Source organism: Felis catus, chromosome A3, assembly GCF_018350175.1.
Source record: "Felis catus isolate Fca126 chromosome A3, F.catus_Fca126_mat1.0, whole genome shotgun sequence".
NCBI lineage: Eukaryota > Metazoa > Chordata > Mammalia > Carnivora > Felidae > Felis > Felis catus.
This window is the reverse complement of record NC_058370.1, coordinates 128,226,847-128,245,922: the sequence shown is the minus strand read 5'-3', so window position 1 is coordinate 128,245,922 and position 19,076 is coordinate 128,226,847. Positions and strand designations below refer to the sequence as shown.

The following is a 19,076-nucleotide window of genomic DNA, read 5'->3' as shown; positions in this document are numbered from 1 at the left end:
CTTTGCAAAATGTGGAACAGGGCACAGAGGCCATTGAGCTCACGGGGGAAGGGATCCTAGGATCCTGAGCTTCGCCAGAGAGTGGCTGTCAGTGATGGTGAGTAAGGTACAGGTTTCAGTTTCCGAATCTTTAAAAAGGGGCCTGGAGCAACAGGGCCCACAAGAACCTTCTGCCGTGATGGAAATCGTCTTTGTCTCCTCTGAACAATACAGTCGTCCCTAGTGTGGGTGGTCTGACCGAGGAACCCCATTTTATCTTTTTTAAAGTTTTTTTTTTGTTTTTATTTTTTTCTTAATGTTTATTTACTTTTGAGAGAGAGAGGGAGACACGACATCCGAAGCAGGCTCCAGGCTCTCAGCTGTCAGCCCAGAGCCTGCCGCGGGGCTGGAACTCACGAACCATGAGATCACGACCTGAGCTGAAGTCGGACGCTTAACCGACTGAGCCACTCAGGCACCCCCAGTTTCTGAATCTTTAAATGAAGGTGCATCAAAAGATGATGGAGAAGAGACAACGAAAAAAATGACAAAAACGCCGTAACTATTGTTTTCCCCTTGCCTTACTACAGAGTGAGGATACACAGTAAGGCCCAGACCTTCCCAGTGGTATGCTTGGGGTTATCCAGGGAGGCTTATGGGGCATGCTGGGAGGATCCTTCTGGCAGGATGATGTATTAGGGAGCACAGCCACTGTGCTCTTGCTTCCCTTATCACGGCCCAGGGAGCACTGGGACAGTGCTCCCCTCTGTGCAGAACAGCATGAAGGGCGAGGAATGTCAGGGCTGGAAGGCACCTCAAAGGTCATCTAGTTCAACCGCCAGTCTGATGCTTGGCATTCTTCCGTGAATTCCTTGTCAGCCGAAACGTGGATGCCCCTTCCCGAGGTGGCCCATTTCATCTTTGGACCACAAAGACTGCAAGGAAACTTTGTTCTGATTTTTGAAAGCTCTCAGGGTCCCAAGAATGAACATATACTTTTCCTCATCTAGAATGTTTCCTTATATCCCTACCTTTCCAGTCTCTGTACAACTACTTAAACCATTCATCAATAGCAACAGACTCTCAAAGTCCTTATTCCATGCCCCACACTGTCGTCCATGCTTTACAGATATTAGTTTAGGCAATCTTCTCAACAACCCTGGGAGGAGGGCATTGTACTGTTATTATCCCTATGTTACAGAGGAGCACGTTGGAGCACAGAGAGGTTAGGCACTTAGCTCAGAGTGACACAGCTATTATACTTTGGAATCAGGATTCGAACATGGGCCAGCCAGGGGTCCTGCACCCTGGTCCCGGGACTTAAAGCCTGTCCTGATCACGCCAGATGGAGCTGCCTTTTCCCTGGCCATTGCCAAATGGCCCTTAGCACTTTCTACCTTGTGTTAAGCCTCGGTACCTGTGATTTAGCCTCGTTGGGGTCAACCAGGCAGAAGCCCTACAGAAAGCCGGGCCTGGAGAGATAGCGATCAGAATTGTTCGCCCAGCCCCGCGCGCAACATTTGCATCTCAAAGAAGCTTTGTGGTTTTCCACTGATTTCAAAGCTCTAACTACAGGGAAGGGCCCCATGGAATGTGCAATTTCGAGGGTTGACAAGGGGCTCCAGGCTGACCCTGGATCGCCTTCACCTCGGAGACGCGCACACCAAAGAACTCAGCGCCTTTCACCTTCCCTTCAGAGACGGTTGGAGAAACAGTTGTTTGATTTTGTTTTGTTTTTGCCTACAGCTGTTTGATGGCTTTGAGAAGGAAAGTGTCACTCGTGAGGAAATCACGTATTATTACGTCCTGTCCCTGTCGGGGCCAAAAGCCGGGAGAGATGTCTAGTTTCTTCTCTGCAGCCCCATCTCCCGCGAGACTTGTGACTCTAGAGGGGACACACCTCAGCACGGTGGTTGTTTTCTGCATCTCCCTTTGCTTCTCCCTGGGTGTGCTTACTCAGGTCTCTCCTAAGGAAATCCTACCCTTCCCTGTCACCCCCAAGCCATCCCAGACCCAGTGGGAACAAGCCGAGGCCCCGCCCCCCACACTGAGCCTGTGCGCCAGCCAGCACCCTGCCCCAGGGGCCCTCAGGGGGCTGCCTTGGTTTCTCCTTGCATCTTTCCCCGGTGCCTCGCCCCCTGCACACCTCACTGCCAGTGTTCATTTGGGTTGAACCAAATCAAACTAAATCCCATTGAAACAAGTCGAATTTAATCTTTATTCCCGAGCTCGCTCTGTGGTACGACCGTGGGGTGGGCAGACGAGGTCACTTCCTCCCTGCAGATTCTAAGCCAATGCATTCGTCCATTCCAAAACGTTCCTCCGCTTGTCCTGGAGGTAGCCAAGGGAGCCACTCGCCCAACTGGGCCAGCGGCTGGGCTTAGGAACTCGAAGTTCTCACTCCACCTGGATCTAGGAAGCCTTTGATAAAGATTTGACACCAGAGAATCTCTGTCCAGCACAAGCCGTTTCTCTTCTGTGCCTACAAAGGATAAAGATCTATTTGTCTCTGTGTGTACGTTACAAAAAATGAATGGGGATTTAATTACAGCGGCTCATTTCCTAAAAGGAAGTCTTATTTACGATGCACCATATGTTTTGCCAGTGGCCATACCCCTGAGGGCCGGAGTCTTGTCAGATTTCCTTAGATAAGCGGGGTCAGCTTGCCTGGCCTCTGCCTGGGGACCTGGGAGGACAGGCCCAGGGTTCAAGGAAGTGGGGAGGAAGATGTAGGTGGGCTACAGAGCTCGGACCACCGGAGACCAGCCAGCAACCTAGGGGAGGCTGCCCTGGCTTCAGAGGATGGAACCAGAAGCTCAAACAATTTGTGATGATTAAAAATCGCCTGGCTTTTTTCATCTACTAAAGTGGCTCTTGAGGGGGAGAGAGTTTCTCTCTGATCCTTCCTTTTGCGGTTTTAATTCCCTCTCTGCCACTTCTGAGCCAGCGCAGATGGCTTCCTAGGGCTCCCAGAACTTTCCGTCGAGATGCCCTGCCCAGCAGAGGGGCAGCTGGGGAGGGGGTCGGGCTCTGTCCCCGCGCTCATTCGTCCTTTGACTATTTCCTATCTTTTACCTTTGGTGGTACCCATAATTCTAGATGCTGTGAAGCTGAGGGCGGGGTCAGATTTCTCAGCGGTGTTCTGATGCAGTTTCTGGAACCCGCTGTAGCACCCCACTCCATTGAGGAGATTTATTAGTGGGAGACACCTCTGCCCACCCAGTTTTCCCTTTTCCTCTCATGCGCCCTTCCCCTTTGCCAAATACTGCTTCTCTCCTCTTCTCTCTCCACTCTCTCTCCATCCTTCCCCCCGCATTGCCTGGATGTCGGACTCTGGGTGGTTTTCCTTCCAGCTCTAGCATTCACCTGCTGAGATCTTTAAGGTAGATCCCTTCTGAGCTGGGGAGTGGGGAGGCGGACACCACAGTCCCTAAAATGTCCCTTCTAGCTCTCACACGAATCAGGCCAGGTAATGGGTGGTCCTGTCTTTTCTATTACATGGGTCTAGCAGATACCCACCTGCTCTGAAGCAGGAAGGAATCAGGCGAAGCCACCGGAAACCAAGCGGCCTCCCGGGACACGACGGACTTGATGGAAATTCGGACAGGATTGCCTGTCCTTGGACGGTGGTCCTGGAAGGCTCCTGATGCTCCCAGACCTGGGTTTTCACTGGAAAAACAGGGATGGGAACTTGGAAGAGTGACTGACCGCTGGCTGGTGAAGGGGGAAAGTGTCTGCGCAAATCGTGAACACTTAACTCTGCGCAAAAGATGGAGATGACGGGTGCTGACTGCGGACCCCGCCACCACCCCCAGGGTCCTGGGGGCCTCCTGGAAGACAGCAGTTGACTTGTGCATCTCTCTTTGTCAGTGCTCACAAAGGAAGTGCTCGGGCTTGCCTGGAGCACCGCAACCAGAGCCTGCCCGCTTTCCTCTGCGGCCCCCACGTCCCCCCACTCTCCCCCGCCCCCCCTGCCTCGTCCTGTCCCCGCACGCCCCCCAGGCCTCTGGACACAACCTCCCTCTGCTTTCCTGAGGGCCCAGACCAGGCCTTTTTCAGACTCCATTTCCAGCCTGTGGCTCAACCTTTCAGGCTTCCCTTCACGTGACCTCCAAGGAGGATCGCGGTGGGCTTCGGGGCCCTGAAAGCAGGCGTTCCGGTTTCCTGGGACTGCAGGCTCCGTGGGGCTCTCTCAGCTCCCCCTCCCTGAGTAGAAGGTGATTTGTTCCCAGATGCCTTTTGCTAATTAGAAACCCCCTTCAGTTCTCCTGTTATGTAAGAATCCAAGGCACCACGTGACCCTCTGAAAAGCTGGGCTCCTTTTTAAACACGGATTTTTAGCCGGGATCAAATGGTGAGATTTTGGCGCCGCTTTGCAGCGGTGAAGCTGCGATCCCCTTCGCCCTTCCTCCTCACCCTCTCCTGCCTTCTCCCCGGGCCTCACCCTGCGGTCAGTCACTGGTGCCCGGGCCTCCGCTTCTCCGGCTTCTCCGGCAGGGAGGGCCGGGCCGTGTGCGCGTGCAAGGGCGCGTGCATGTGCGTGCGCGCGCGTGCGCGCGTGGAGGTGTAAGGGCCGGCCGGAGGGTGGGGGCCCGCGGTGCGAGGCGGCCAGGCCGCATTTCTGGCTGCTCATTGTTCAGTCCCCGTCGCCATGGCGACGGGAGCAGCTGCTCCATTCTGGGCCTTGGCTTGGCTGTGCGGGGCGGCCCGCCCGCCTGTCTGCCCGCCCGTCCGCCTGCCCGGCCGTGGGAGCTGCCAGCAACTCGCCCTCCCGCTGCCCACAGGCCCTGCCAGGCTGGGCGCAAGAAAGCGTGTTTACTAACACCATCCACACGGCTCCCTGGGCACCGCGGCTCTGCCCAGAAGATGTCAGGCCGAGGGCACCGGGAGGTGGGCCCGGAGCCAGGCCGTCTCCAGCCCGGGGAAAACTGTCCCTGGCCGGCTGCTGCCCTGGCCTGCCGGCGGGGCCGGGCAAGGGGCTCCCGGCCTCCCGGCACAGCCGCGGCACTGGGGGTCTCCAGGCCCCCGGGAGGCCCTCCCTAGGATGCCCTCCCGGCGGCCTCAGCATTCGCGGCCTCAGCGCCCTCTCTCCCCTACGTCTCTCAGAAAGGCTGCCTGACGACAGGCCTGCTCGGGGAGGCCTTGTCGCCGCCCTGACTCGTGCAGCCCTTACGTCGGAATTAGTCGTGGCCACAAATACACAATCACAGAGCTGAAGGTGGCCCGGGAGACGTCTTAGGCGGGTGGTCTCATTGTGCGCATGGAGGAAACAAGGAAGACGGGGACAGGGGGATGGGAAGAGGTTCAGTTCTCAGGGCAAGTCATAGACAGCACAGGGGCCCCCTCCCTGCCCGGGGTCGCATGCTGGTAACCACGCTGAGCTAGAGGCCCAGCCCAGAGGGTTGGTCAGAGCCCCCTGAGGTCCTGAGCCCTTTCTGCCCTTCGTCATCACCCTCCGCTCTCTTTCCCTTGTCCTTCTTCCCTCCTTAAGATCTCTCTAGCCTCACTTTCTCTCTGTCCCCATCTCCCTCTGCCCCGCCCCTCCTTCTGCTTGTCTAGGGAGACCTGGGCTGCGTGTGCGGGCGCGCGTGTGTTTCCTGCCTTTGGCCGGGGAAGGATGTTCCTCCTCTGAATCTCTCCCTCAGCATCCAGCCCCCGGTAGATGACAAGTTACCCAACTGTTGAGTCTGAAGCGTCAGAGCCAGGGGCCACGTGACCCTGACCTGCATGCACCCCGTTCTTCTCCCCTACCACACCCCTCCCAGGCTTCTCTACCCTGCTAGGAATCTTCTCTGTGTTCTTCTGATGGTCCACTGCCCTCCAGCTAAACACATTTCCCCCAGTGGCTGTCACACTGCCTGATCTCTCACCATTATTTCCGTAGATTCCTGGTGAATGCAACTCTACAGGGTTTGGTCAACTCTCTTCTGTTGCTGCCTTCACTCAGTAAGCATCTGTTAAGTACCTGTCCTGGGGCAGGGACTAAGAATAAGATGTCAGCCAAAAAGGACCCAGACTTCCCAAGGCCACGTTGTCCACCCCCGGCTCGGCTTGCTTCCTGGCCCCATTCTGTCCCTTGCCTGTGCTGAACTCGGGTCTGTCCCTTCGGGCTTTTAAGGCAAGGCACCCGTGCCACCACCCCACCCCCCGTGAGGGGCCGACGCAGGCTCTCGCATTTGCACGCAGGCCAAGGAACAACGGCGAGGGCGCCTTCTCTTTCAGGGTTTCGTGCCTCAAATCTGATCTGGGCTGTGGACCTCGAGGTTGCCTGTGTCCCGAGGAAAGGGAATCTCCGGCCTCAGCAACTGGATGGGGAGAATAACTTTGGGAGACTTCCAGGTTCCTGCGTGGTCACCTGCGGTCCCCTTGAGGCCAGCCCTGCTGTGCACGGACCTATAGAGCATAAGTCTCTAGGGTGATGCAGAGGGCTCCCCTATGGGCAGACCTGATAAGAGTGTAGGAGATAGGAAAGGGGTCCAGTCCGTGAGGAACCAGCTACGTTGGCCTGGGAAGTAGTGCTTGTGTGTTAACCATCGGCCCCGTGTCCACTGTCCTCTCTACGCTGGGCGGTACGTCGTCCCATCCAAGCCTTTCATTCACTCCTCACAGAGACTCTCTGCAGCAGAAGTGACCGACCTGGGTTTGGAGACAGGAAGGTGAGACCCAGTTTCTGAGACCTGCTCAGGGCGACCAGCCATGGACCAGAAAACTCAGCTCTATTCGACAGAGAAACTCACCTCTCTTTCCCGATTCATCCTCCCCCCCCCCCCCAGATTTCGGGGTGTCTCTTCTAAACTGTGACCTTCAGAACCAGTTGCCAGTGGCGAAGTCAACAAAGGTGTCCTTAATGACTCCAGTCCACAACCACCCCAGGCTGCCCCATCCCTTTCTGGCAACCAAGAGCAGCCTCCTGCCTCTAAGCCTCCACGTCGGCCTGTCGCTAGCTCATTTCTCAGGTAACTGCTAGGAGAAGAATCCTAAAAGGCACATTGCTGAGAAATGAAATGGAATAAAATAATAATGGAAAGAAAGATGAAGGCATGAAAGATAATAGCGACCCAGCACGTTTGATGTGACCCCCACTTACGGGAAATCATATAGGTGAGCACATCTATGTCTAAGAACATTGAGATGCATGGAGAGAGACAGAGACAGACAGAGACAGAGATTTAGGCTTATGTCTCGTGTCGTGGATGCCATTGATGTGTAGTCAGGCACTAAGTTCACCTGAGGAACAAGCCAAACATGATTCTTTTCCAGTTGCGAGTCTACAACCTCCCTTGTGTTGGTGGTGGGGGTGTGTGTGTGCATGCGTGCGTGTGTGTGCACGCACGTGTGTGGTAAACGTTGGAGTAAAAGAGAAAGCCACGGAAGCATCTATTCCAGGTTGTTAACAGCAGTGATCCAGGGTTGGGGGAAGAACGGAGGGAGAGTCGGAGACAAAAGACTAGCTTTTTCTCATTTATCTTTATATCATTTCGCTTGTTACAACACACACACACACATATACACACACGTTACTTCAGCAACTTAAAGCTAACTAAATTTTTAAAAGACCCAAATCTGATTATGTCTCTTGTTACTTAATATCCTTCAATAGCTCCCCATTGCTCCTGGGATATCATCCAAATTTGACAGGGTTGGCAGGGCCTTTCATAATCTGCCTCCTGTCTGCTTCTGCCTCCTCACGCCTCACCATGCCAGGTCACAGTCTGGGCTCCAGCCAAACTGAATTCCACTCAGTGTCTCTGCTTGGCCTCCGGCTTCACATCACCATTTCCTGCACCTAGAAGCCTCTCTCACATTTCCCGCCTTGCTCCCCTCCCTGTGCGTTTCACAGAAGGGCGTCGTGGCCATGTTGTGTTCACCGAGGGGCCACTTTCCCAGGGTGTGGGGAGGAGAGGGAGTTAGGGACGATGTCTGACAAGAGGTTTCAACGGCACTGGGACTTGTTCTGTTTCTTGCTAGAGAGACTGACCCGCTGGAGAATGGTGGTGGAGGAGGCTTGTGCGTTGACATGCTTGGCCTCCCAGATCTCCTTCCTTACCAAGGGCCCGTGCTCTCTGTTCCCTTCTGAGTGCACAGGACCATTTCAGAGTCCCACCGCTGGGTGAACCCAGGGTCAAGACAGGCAGCGTCTCTGGCTTTTGACACTGGTGACTTCAATGTAAGGCACCTGTTAGTGTTTGGAAATACGAGCCAAAGACAAGTTGAAAAAGACCCCAAATACCCGCAAGGAGGAAAGCTTTGTAAGGACTTGGGCAGATGGGCTCAGGAGAGAAGAGTCAGGGGCATTTTGGTGTTTTCTGATTGAAGATGTGAGAAGGCTTCCCCAAGAGAAATCACACTCCCCCTGAAGACAGGATTCAGAGTCCTCTGGTCTTTGGCTGGTGACCTTAGACAAGCTGTTGCCCTCTCTGAATCCGAGTCTCCTCCTCTGTGTATTCTTTAAAAGTGCTTCCGTCTCTTAAATTGTTAGAATCTCTTTCCTAGAACTCACAATTCATCCCCACTGTGACTGAAATGCCAGAGTCATAAGTGTAACATTTTCAGTAGAAAAAGATTAAATTAAAACTAATACTTTGCACTTTGATGCACAAACCAAAATGATCAACAGAATAACACAGCTTGACAGCAAAACCCATAATTTAAACAAAGATGTGTGAAATCAAGAAATGCCGAGCTGACCTTACCCAATTCTGTGTGTGTGCGTTTTTAAAGCACTGGTTTTTATATATTTTAGCTGCTATTATTTGAACCAAGCTGGCATCATGTGTAGAGTTGGGAGTTATTGTAGTCAGTGTATAAACTGAAAGAAATCAGCCCAGGGGACCCAGCTTTCATGCTTATTTATGGGAAAATGCTGTTTAACTAACCTTGAAGTAAAATCTTCTGAAAAAAAAAAAATCTTTCTTGTGCCTTGCAAAGACTTTCCCCTGAAACACAAAAGGAAAGAAAGTGGGATTTAAAAAAAAAAAAAATCAAAATAAGTTTATGTGCAAAGAATCATTTTCTTCCTTGTTAATTGGGTCTATATGTGAACTTGAAATTATAAAGAGGCCATGTTTAGTAAAGTAGCTGGGGGGGGGGGCGGGGGGGGGGTGGTCAGGGAGATCCCCGACAGCCTGATTCTTGTGCCCAGGAAGACTTTGGGAGGGATCCTTCCAGGAAAGTTCACCAAAGACTTGACTTTCTTTCTTTCTTTCTTTCTTTCTTTCTTTCTTTCTTTCTTTCTTTCTTTCTTTCTTTCTTTCTTTCTTTCTTTCCTTTTGGGAGGCTAGGGAGCGTCTCAATGCACTCACACTACCGGTTGAGCCACATTCTCCAGAGTCTCTTATACCAACAACTGATTCCAGCAGGTCCTCCAGCTTCATGCTAGTAGCAACAAGAGTTTGTGAACTGGAAAGGGACTTAGAAATAGCCTGAGCCTTCATTGACAAGAGAGGAAACAAAGCCCAGAGAAGAGAGGGAAATGCCGAAGGAAGAGACCCAGGGAACCCACACTGAGCATCAGGCTCTCCTCGACTTCGCGCAGTGGACGGTGAACTCCAGGCTCGACGGGGGCTCCGGCTGGGGAAGATTTCCTGTCATCTTTCACTGGGAAGAGGGCTTCGGTGTCACTGTGTCGTGATGAGGCCCAAGGTTTTCCGTGGAGGCCGCAGGCCAGAGGGACGGGAGGGGAGACCCTGGGTGGGAAACGCTGTGCAGAGCAAGGGTCAGAGTTCACATCTTCTGACTCCCAGCCCCGTGGACCCTGCTGTCTTGCCTTCGACACCATGCCTGTGATTTATAAGTAAGGACCTGTTCAACCCCCTTGAGAAAGCTGGTGGGGGAAGACCCCATCCTCTGTGTCCACGTGGTAAACGGATGCTTCTCTGGCCCCGTGAACAGAAAGGTGAGGCCATGATGGGATCCGAGCTGTGGTCAGCGGCTTGTCCCCAGGGCCCCCAGCGTGCCCAGGCCTGCGCCCAGCCTTCAGAAGATTCAAAGCCCCTTAAGACAAAATGCGGGATCTTGAGGATCTTTGGTCCCCGGGACCCATTATTTCTTACAACACACCGTCTTGGGAGACGGAAAGAGACGATAGAAGGGGCCCATGGTTTGGCTCTGGGTGAGTTGGGTGAGCTCCTCAATCCTCGCGGTCCCCAGTTCTGCATCCGGGAAATGCAGGGAGGAGGGTCTTCCTCAGGGGGCTGTTGAGAGGTGGATGGAACCAGGCAGTGCGTGTGAAGCAGCAAGCCCTGGCCCTGCGTGTGTGTGCCCCTGGCGCCCCCACCCACGCTGTAGTCCCGCTGGGTCTTACTGTCCGCTCCCGATCTCGCCTCTTCCCCTGACTCGGGGGCCACACCTGGCCGCTGAAGCCTTGGATGCCGCTCAAAGGCCCCTACTCGGGGAGACTCGATGCAGCCTTTCTTTCAAAGGGAACCACGGCGTCCACCAGGCCTCCGCGTGGCTCAGGTGCTGTGCCTCGCTGGCCTCTGCCTTGCTCAGCAGCGAAAAGGAAGTGGCCGTAAGTTTGAGTGACGGTTTTTTCACTTCACGGCTAGGGGACCATGGCCCACTTGCTTCCACACCTCCTGCGTCTTGCTCCTTTACAACGGGAGGAGACCACGGATGACATCTCGAGGCTGTTCTGGAAATTAGGACACAATCCTACGTGAAACGGCACAGCGCCTGGCCCGTGGCATTCGCTCGACGCGCGGTGAACCATCGTTATTCCTGTTAGATCGCAGGCACTCGGAGCGGGGAGCCTGCGTCCCGCTTGCTTCTCTCTTAGCCTGTGTTGGGTGTGGAGTTAGCGCTTAGCACAGCAGGTTGGACAGAGCACAGCAGGTTGGATGGTGGCTTGGAGGGGAGCCAGGCCCTGGAGTCGGCAGTGTCCAGGAGAGAGACCCAGCCTCAGCAGCAGCCTCGGCCGTGGGATTAGCCTGACCCCTGTGTGAGTCGTAGCCCTGACACCCACCCACCGTGCGATGTGAGGCAGTTCAACGCATCCCAGGTTTTTGTCGACCTGCAACGGAGCTCATCGTACCGGCTTCAGTTGTGAGACACCGATCCCTCGGCAGGGACCACTGAGCAGCATCTTGGGTGCGGAGAGTGAGGGTGGTGGTATTTGAGGCTTCTGCAGGGGGATTCCAGTCCGGGTCTGCGTGAGGGCAGAGCCGTCCTGAGACGCAGGGGGCAGGTGACGCGCCGGGCTCTGTGCGGCACGTTTCCTCCGCCATTTGGCGTGAGGGACACGAATACAGTTGTCCCTGCACAACTGTAACCAACAATGTGCTGATTGTCTTTTAGGCACCCCCGCCATGCGACAGGTGGTCCTCTACTGCAGTGGCAGGACTGTGGGAATCAGAAGAAACCCGAGGTGCCCCAGGGCCCAGGCTGGAGAAGGGACAGAAGCCAGTGGAGATGATTGCAACAGGAGTTGTGACGACCTTGCTTACAGAAAAAGCTGACCATTGAGAACTGGGGACCACCTGACAGAGGGAGGATAATATTCCCTTAGGCCTCAATCCCCCTTCTCTAAAATTTGGGGATTAGGCTGGTTCGAGGCCGAAGGCTTTTCTAGATCCACCATACTAAGATTTGAAGACAGATGCCCCTCTGCACTGGCCAGTTGGCTTTTTAAGACTTTGGCCAAAAGATCTCTTGTTAATAGTGTTTCCGAAGCTCCCTGTACATCTGACCATGTCACTCCTGGGCTTAGAACCCTTATGGCTTCCGTTGCCTTATAGCTTCTGTTGCCCACAACATAACCTCCACTCCTTGGACCGGGCTTTTAGGCCCCCCGTGCTCTGGCCTATGCTTCCCTCCCCTTTGTGACAGCACTCCCAGAGCGTGCTGGGATGCTTGATCGTCTGTGCCTCCCCGAGCTCATGCTATTCCTATGACCTCAAATGCCCTTCCTGTGTTTTTCTCCTGACTCGGTCAGCTCAGCAGTGGACTCCCCAGGAAGCATTCAGGGATGTCTTCTCCCTTCCCCGGCTCCGGGAGGTCCTTCACCACGTCCCCCCCACGCAGACCTCAGGCCGGCGCTTATCACAGTTTTGGAATGAAAGGTTTTAAGGCCTGTCTTTCCTATTAACCAGTGAGCTTCTGAGGACCCCTCCTCACTGTCACAGAAGCAGGAAGAAAGAAGTGAGAGAAGTCGAGAAAGATTGGGGGTGGGCACAGTTAGGAGGGGACAAGGAAGACAGAGGCCCTGAGGGCAAGGAAGGGAGGGAGGGAAGGAGGCCAGGAAAGGAAGAAACAAAGGGTCTGGGGAGGGAGCAGTCAGTGACTTCACTCTTCTGGGCCTCACTTTCACACCTTTAAGATGGGTATGGAGACGTCCCTGCCCAACAGCTTCATAGTTAGGACCAAAAAGAGAGTCAAGAGAAAGCATTGAGCCATCTGAGAATAATCTCGGGGATACTGTCAACTAGTACGAACGAAAGAAATCCCCCAGTGTGTACCACGGTGACAGCTTCTTTGTTTGGTGGTTCTTGAGACAGTTCGAGGTCAGGTATGTAACATCCCCAGCATCCTGCCTGCCTGTAATAGGTGCTCAACAGGAAGTGGTTATATTATTTCAGTGATTATTATTATTGACCTTTTGAAGGCACGTCTACCAGGAAAATCTGACTTTTCAAAAATATTTTTAATGTTTATTTATTTACTTTTGAGAGAGAGAGAGAGAGAGAGAGAAAGCTGGCATGAGTGGGGGCAGAGCAGAGAGAGAGGGAGATACAGAACCTGAAGCAGACCCCAGGCTCTGAGCTGTCAGTACAGAGCCCGAGGCAGGGATCGAACTCACAGACCAGAGGATCATGACCTGAGCTGAAGTCGGACACTCAACCGACTGAGCCACCCAGGCGCTCCAGGAAAGTCTGACTTCTAGCCTTGGCCCAAGTTTGTGAAAATCTGGCCTTCCTTTCTGCAGACCTCTCGGGGGTGTCAGACCCTGAGCTAGGCCTTGGGGATACAAAGTTCAAGAGAACACTGTCTTTGCCGTCATGAATTTATGTGCAATGAAATCACAGCTCAGGAAATGCCAGTGCGTTTGGGGCCCTGGAGTCCCCTGGCTTGACCGTCTCCTTCTCCAGGTAGAGTGGGTTGAACTCCAGAGAGAAGCAGCCAAGGGCCCCTCCGCCCAAGGTCGCACCTTCCCTGACGGCAGAGCCAGAAGGCAGCTCATTTCTGAGCGATAGTGTCCAGCTCGCTCTGCCAAAATATGGAGAGTAACAGCAAAGGTCGACGACCAAGGCAGAGGACACATGTGACCACCGTGCCCAGGGGGCGGAGAAAGGAAGAATTTCCCCATTTGTCTTCTAAGTCATTTCTGGGCTGCTTTTCGGAGTCAGGCATGCGGTTCAGTTTGGTCCTCGTGGTGCTTGGCTTTTGCCATCAACAATGGCACAATTTGTGCAAATTAACTAGAACACCCTAAAGTTGCAGCAAGCTCTAAGGATCGCCTGGAAAGCATTCCGTGTCGTAATGCGTAGTCATTACTCATAATACGTTCAAAATGCGCTCCTTGGAACCCCGGCTTGAAATACCCAGAGATCAATTTTCAATAGGCTGGCAAATAGACGACTTTAAACATTATTCATAGAAACGGTGTTTATTTAATCTTTAATGCCACCTAATGCATTTCGGTCAAAGTTATCAGTTCATGTTCAGGCTTTATTGCGTGGAAAATGGATGTGCTATTAATAAGTCAATACAAATACAAATATGGTTTCAATTGGAAATCATTAGGTTGCATTAAATGGCAAATGAAATCCATAGGAAGGATTTGTTTTATTTTGTTTGTAAGGAGGGAAAGGAGCCCTGAGAGGCATTTCTCCGCTCGGTAATGAGGAGGAATGATTGGTTTCCGCGGAGCGGTGGATTACAGTGGAGGCCCTCGCTCTACGCTCAGGTTGGAAACCGGGGAGGTGCCTTTCCCCGCACAGCTCTTGGCTGCTGTGGGCCCAGCCCGAGCGCAGCTTGCTTTGGAGATTCAGCGGGAGTCACCCAGGACGGGGTGGCGGGGGTGGGGGGAGCAGAGCGGAGACCCCTTCCCCTCCCCAGCGCTGGCCCTGGTGGACCTCAGCCCCCTCCTGCAGTCGGGCCAGCGCTGTGGGGCCTCTGACCTGGGCTCCTCTACTCTCCTGGCTCACCACAGCCCCTGTGAAAGAGCCTGCACACGTCTTTACCTGATTAGAAGCTCATTATGAGCACACAACAGCCCTCGGTGACCAAAAGCAGGGCCTTTGTTGAAGAGGAGATTCCTGGGTGAATGCAGTGGCGCGAGTGACCCTCAGGCCTTTTTAGGGAGATGGGAGCGGAATTTGAAGCTGAATAGATCTAAGATTCAGGCTCTGGTCCCTCCATCCATTATTCCCGTGACCTGGGGAGAGGGACCGGGGTGGTCTGCTCTTCGGCAGAGTCCGGGCCACTCTGTGAGGTGACGTGTGCCAGCTTCTGGGCCCGGAGCAGGGCCCCACCCACATTCTCGTCCTCTTCCCCCCCGGGGAAACTCTGCTTCCGTGTGTGTGTGTGTGTGTGTGTGTGTGTGTGTGTGTTTTCTTCCTGAATCTCATCCTTTGTCTCACTCCAGTGCAAGGAACGTTCAGGACGGAACCAAAATAGACAGAGAGACGTTCGGTGCTTCCCTAGTAGTTTTGATGAACGATGTCTATGTTGAACTCGTCGAATGCCGCGGTGACGATGTCTCGCCTGAACTCGGTGGCGAATCTTCTCTTCCCGCTAGGTGCCAGGGAAGCGCGAGAGTTGTGTGCCGCTAGACCCACAGGGGCCCCATTGCTGGGAATCCCCGGGTTGTCTCTGTGTTTCAGCGAGCGGGTCAGCTCGGACCAGAGGTCCCCCCTCTGGCCACCAGGTGCTCTCCGTAGTTTCCCAGCTGTGAAAATGCGCGTGTTGGATGGCCAGTCGGGCTCTAGAAAGTTCCAGCAGAGGTGACTTTCGAGGCACACAGTTGCTGAGGAACTTGCTCCCAGTAAGGAGAGGATCTGACAGCCAGAGGGACTGTGGTCCTTTGGGTCCATCCCCAGCAGTGGTGCTCCCGATGGTAGTTAGCCCTGGGGAGGCAGGGAACCTTCTGAGCAGTTCAATCTACTCAGATTAAAAAAAAAAAAATGTCAAGGATCTAAATGCTTTAGCTCAATTTGTTCTTCCATCTCCATTTCACAGGTGAGGAAAGTGAGGCACAGAGAGGTGAAGCACCTTCCCAAAGGTCACACAGCAGGGAGTGGTAGAGCTGGGGTCTTGCTCCAGAGTCCCACCTCTTAAAACACTATTCCACTTCGCATGGTGTAAACATTCGCTTCCAGGGGCACCTGGGTAGCCCAGTGGGTTAAGCGTCCGACTCCGGCTCAGGTGACGATCTCATGGTCCGTAAGTTCGAGCCCCGCATCGGGCTCTGGGCTGACAGCTCAGAGCCTGGAGTCTGCTTCGGATCCTGTGTCTCCCTCTCTCTCTCTCTGCTCCTCCCTGCTCATGCTCTCTCGTCTCAAAAATAAGTAAACATTAAAAGTAATTTATAAAAACAACAACATTCACTTCTGCTCAGGGAGACGGTTCACTTCTCAGAATTCTGGTGGTTCTAGGGCAGCTCTGCCCGGGGCGGGGCCCCATGACCTCGCCAAGCCCCTCGGTCTCTTTGAGTTCAGTGTGTTCATTTCAACTACCTGGAGGGATCGGATGAGGGTTTAGAAACTGGGAGCAATGTTACTAAATGTCTACCATAATGGCCGCTATTATGATTTCATTTTAAGAGAAAGAAAAGCCCCATGCACTTTCTTGCTGGGGTTTTGCACTTGGTGGTACCCGAGTGGTGATTCTCGGGGCAGGAAGTGTCCCTCAAAGTGGGGGGGGGGCTCACACCCAACCGTGCCAGACCCCCTCTTCAGCGTGGCCATGAGTTTCTTGTGGTCTGCCCGTGGCCGGGCCACGAGACCTGCTGAGTCAGCACCTCCTAGCAGAGCTGTGGAGTCAGGGAGATCTGGATTCCAATCCCGACCCTCCTTCTTCCTGGGCGCAGTGCCCTATACTCCGGTGAGCCCCTGTTTCTGGAGCTGGGAAATGTTTAGAAGCCCATTTGCCTTGCTGAGTTCTTGTCAGGATTAAGGGAAATCATACCGCTGGTAACCAGAACACCTGACACGTGGTAAGAATTCAGCAGTGGTGGCTATGCATGCATTTTTCACCCACTTTGCAAAATCTGTGCTCTGTAGTGCTGAAATCTTTTCCTCTGGGCCTTCCACTCGCTGCTTCTTGTCCCTCCCCTGGAGACCACACAGCTTAAGACTAATCCCTCTTCCACATGACAGCCCTCAGGCATGTGAAGGCGGTTTGTGCTGCCGTCCTGAATGTTCTCGTCTCCGGGCGGAGCAGCCCAGGGCTTTGACTCTTTTCCCTGTGCCCGATTCTGCTCATTTTGTCAGACTGTGGTGCTTCTCAGAGATATTCCCCGTTCAGCCTCTGTGCGGTTGAGTTTCCTTTTTCAGATTGTGGTCAAACCCGGGACGTTTTCCATAATCCTGAGGCCTGGGAAGAAAGCGGGGATCAAATACGGTGTTTGCAGGGGGGCAGCCGCTGACCTGCTGAAAGATCCCGAGCACGACCCAGAAGCAAACTGACAGCCACTGCTTTTGCTTGACCTCTGGGGAACCAGAGAGTAATTTAGGGCTCGAAATGCGGGATGCAAACGAGCGTCTGCCTCCTCCCTGGCTTCAGGAAAATGGCTTTCATTTTCCGAGGTGATTACAGTAAATTCCACCTGGAAGAGAGAATCTAGAACGGTGTCTCAAAGTGCCATGAATTAACGGACGAGTACTCGACATACACACGCGTGTCTTGGGAGCGGAGAAGGATGGAGACGGGGAGAGAGAGTATGTAATAGATTAATTAGGAACAGAAAATAGCTTGGCCCCCCCCCGCCCCGCCCTTATTGTGACAGTTTCTGAGTCCCTATGTCTTAAGTATAGGAATAATATGGACGATCGTTAACACTCACTGTACCTGGGGTTTCTAGAATTGAATATATTATCCTGATACAGCTTTCATAGATACTGAATAGCAGGGACAGCTTCCTGTGAGTCTCGGAACATACCGTGAATTAACGTGAGGTGAAGCCGAATGAAGAACGTGAACCGGGCGATAGTTTCTTTTCTAAAAAGAGGGTCTGGTGTGTGCCTGACTGCTCAGGATGAAATGTAAAAAGAGAGATGTTAGAGGACGCTAGACAAGGGAAGCGTGTTTCACATTCTTCACCTGGAGTCCAGAGAGGGGCCAGGAAATTGATATAAGGGCAGGGATAAGTCAGGAGAAGAAAAGTTCAGTGAATGAGGATCATTTAACCCAAGAAGGCCAGCCCAGGGGGTCTAATCACAATGTTGGGGGACGTGAATGGGTGTCATTCAGAAGAGAGCCATGCTTCGTCTCTTCGGGCTGAGAACAGATCAGGCAGGGAAGGAATGAAATCGTAGCACCAAGAGCTAAGGTGAGCATCAGTGAGCAGGTTCTGGGACCAAGGCTGGTCATCCACAAAGGATTATTTAGGGAGTCAGGAAATTGCTTTGGCTAGAAATTTTCTAACTTCAGACTCGTCTTTCCAGAATGCTATGGCTGGAGTCCTGCTGGGCAGGGAATCAAGTGACTTTGATTTTTTGTCTCCGTGGAATGTTCCTGCCGTTGCCTCATTGAGAATGTCTCCCAGCAGTGAGGTCGGCGGGGACCTGAGGGGTTTCCTAAGGAAGGGGACTGATGGCACTTCTTAGGAGCTGGCAGCCACAGGCGAACCACGCAGGGGCTCTGGAAGAAAGCGCACTGTCCCGGGGTCTCCCGCAGAAGGGATTTCAGATTCAAGGGGGCAGGCCCGGGTTTCTTTGCTTCCGAGCTGATTCCGTGCTGTTCAGCTCCAAAAGAAATTGTAAAACTCAAAAGTAAGGAAATGGGTCTTTGGCTTTTAGTCACTGTTTTCTTCTTGGTAACTCAGAAGGAAAGGACAAGTTAGCTTTCTAAATAATTTAACACACACACACACACGCACACACGCACACACACACACATATATATACACTTACATAATTGGCATTGCGTCTCCCAGAGGGCACGGGCTGGGGACCCAGTGAGGCCTGGGACTGACTCCTGATTTTACCCCTCACCAGCTGTGGGACCTCAGGGAAATCCTATTTGACCTTCAGTTGCTTTATTTACAAAAAGAATGAAAACAATGTACCTATCTTTCAGCATTGTTCTTAGGATTAAATGAAGTACCCTATGTGACAGTTTTGAGATCTGATGCCCAGTGGTTTCCTTTAAACACTCTAAAATGGTTTCCTTTTATTTCTTTCTTTCTTTCTTTCTTTCTTTCTTTCTTTCTTTCTTTCTCTTGAAAATTCATGTGTGACAGATATGGTAAATGCTTATAGGGAATGCTGGAAAAAGTTCATGGCTCAGCCATGCCAGAAAGCACAGAGACTTCAGATTGAGAGACTGAACAGATGATTAAGCACATGTATCTATATCCATATAGATTGTATATATATGCATTGATTAGATATGTTAGCACCCACGCGTCTCTATGATTCTGTGCGAATACAACAATAGAAACACAGAAACATCTCCTCCAATCTCTTGTAGTTTCAGAAGCGGCCTAGAAAAACTGGTTGACATGTCCCACGTGGCTGGTTCCTGGCCTATATAAATCAAGAACTGGTCTTCTGGCTCCCAAGGGCAGTCTTTCCTTCTACTCACATACATGCACGCACACGCATGCACACACACACACACACACACACACACACACATCCCACGCTGCTTTCTATTCTTCCCAAAATGACATCTGGTCCGGAATCACATTGCACAATGTGGTTTGTTCTTTTTCTCTTTCTGCATGTTCTCCATTACTCCTGCTGCCCAAGTGTTTGCACTGTGAGTTTGCCCTCTGGACTTTCTCAGAAGAAGCGAATAATGGTGAGCAATGGGTCAGGCCCTCTGGGGTGCGGGGCCCGTTCTGCTACGGGGAGCAGAGACGTGCTGGGTTTCAGAACAGCCCAGGCCTTCATGCCCCGAGGTATCCAGAGCCCTGCTGGTTTCTCTTTAACACA

General features: G+C 52.9%; 1 protein-coding gene and 1 long non-coding RNA gene across 8 annotated transcripts; one reads left to right on the top strand and one right to left on the bottom strand.

Moving 5' to 3' along the window:
- Positions 1 to 2,173: 2,173 nt before the first annotated feature.
- LOC111559876 lies at positions 2,174 to 4,627 on the bottom strand. Of its 4 annotated transcripts, none has more exons than XM_023252089.2 (4): positions 4,424 to 4,627; positions 4,065 to 4,185; positions 3,499 to 3,648; positions 2,174 to 2,461 (listed from the first exon to the last, which is right to left on the bottom strand). In XM_023252089.2, the coding sequence occupies exons 1-4, from the start codon at positions 4,610 to 4,612 to the stop codon at positions 2,190 to 2,192; spliced, it is 732 nt and encodes a 243-aa protein (XP_023107857.2). In that variant the 5' UTR covers positions 4,613 to 4,627; the 3' UTR covers positions 2,174 to 2,189. The 4 variants fall into 4 exon arrangements, 2 of the variants coding, with proteins under 2 accessions (XP_023107857.2, XP_023107858.2); XR_006595972.1 differs by having other exon boundaries at positions 3,997 to 4,185; positions 4,424 to 4,558; XM_023252090.2 differs by lacking the exon at positions 4,065 to 4,185 and having other exon boundaries at positions 4,396 to 4,627.
- Positions 4,628 to 4,661: 34 nt separating this feature from the next.
- LOC102901211 lies at positions 4,662 to 7,242 on the top strand. Of its 4 annotated transcripts, none has more exons than XR_002155206.3 (3): positions 4,662 to 4,869; positions 5,745 to 5,925; positions 6,202 to 7,242. It is a non-coding gene; the product is annotated as an uncharacterized LOC102901211 (long non-coding RNA). The 4 variants fall into 4 exon arrangements; XR_006595975.1 differs by lacking the exon at positions 4,662 to 4,869 and adding an exon at positions 4,876 to 5,637; XR_006595974.1 differs by lacking the exon at positions 4,662 to 4,869 and having other exon boundaries at positions 4,876 to 5,925; positions 6,202 to 6,635; positions 6,753 to 7,242.
- Positions 7,243 to 19,076: the final 11,834 nt, after the last annotated feature.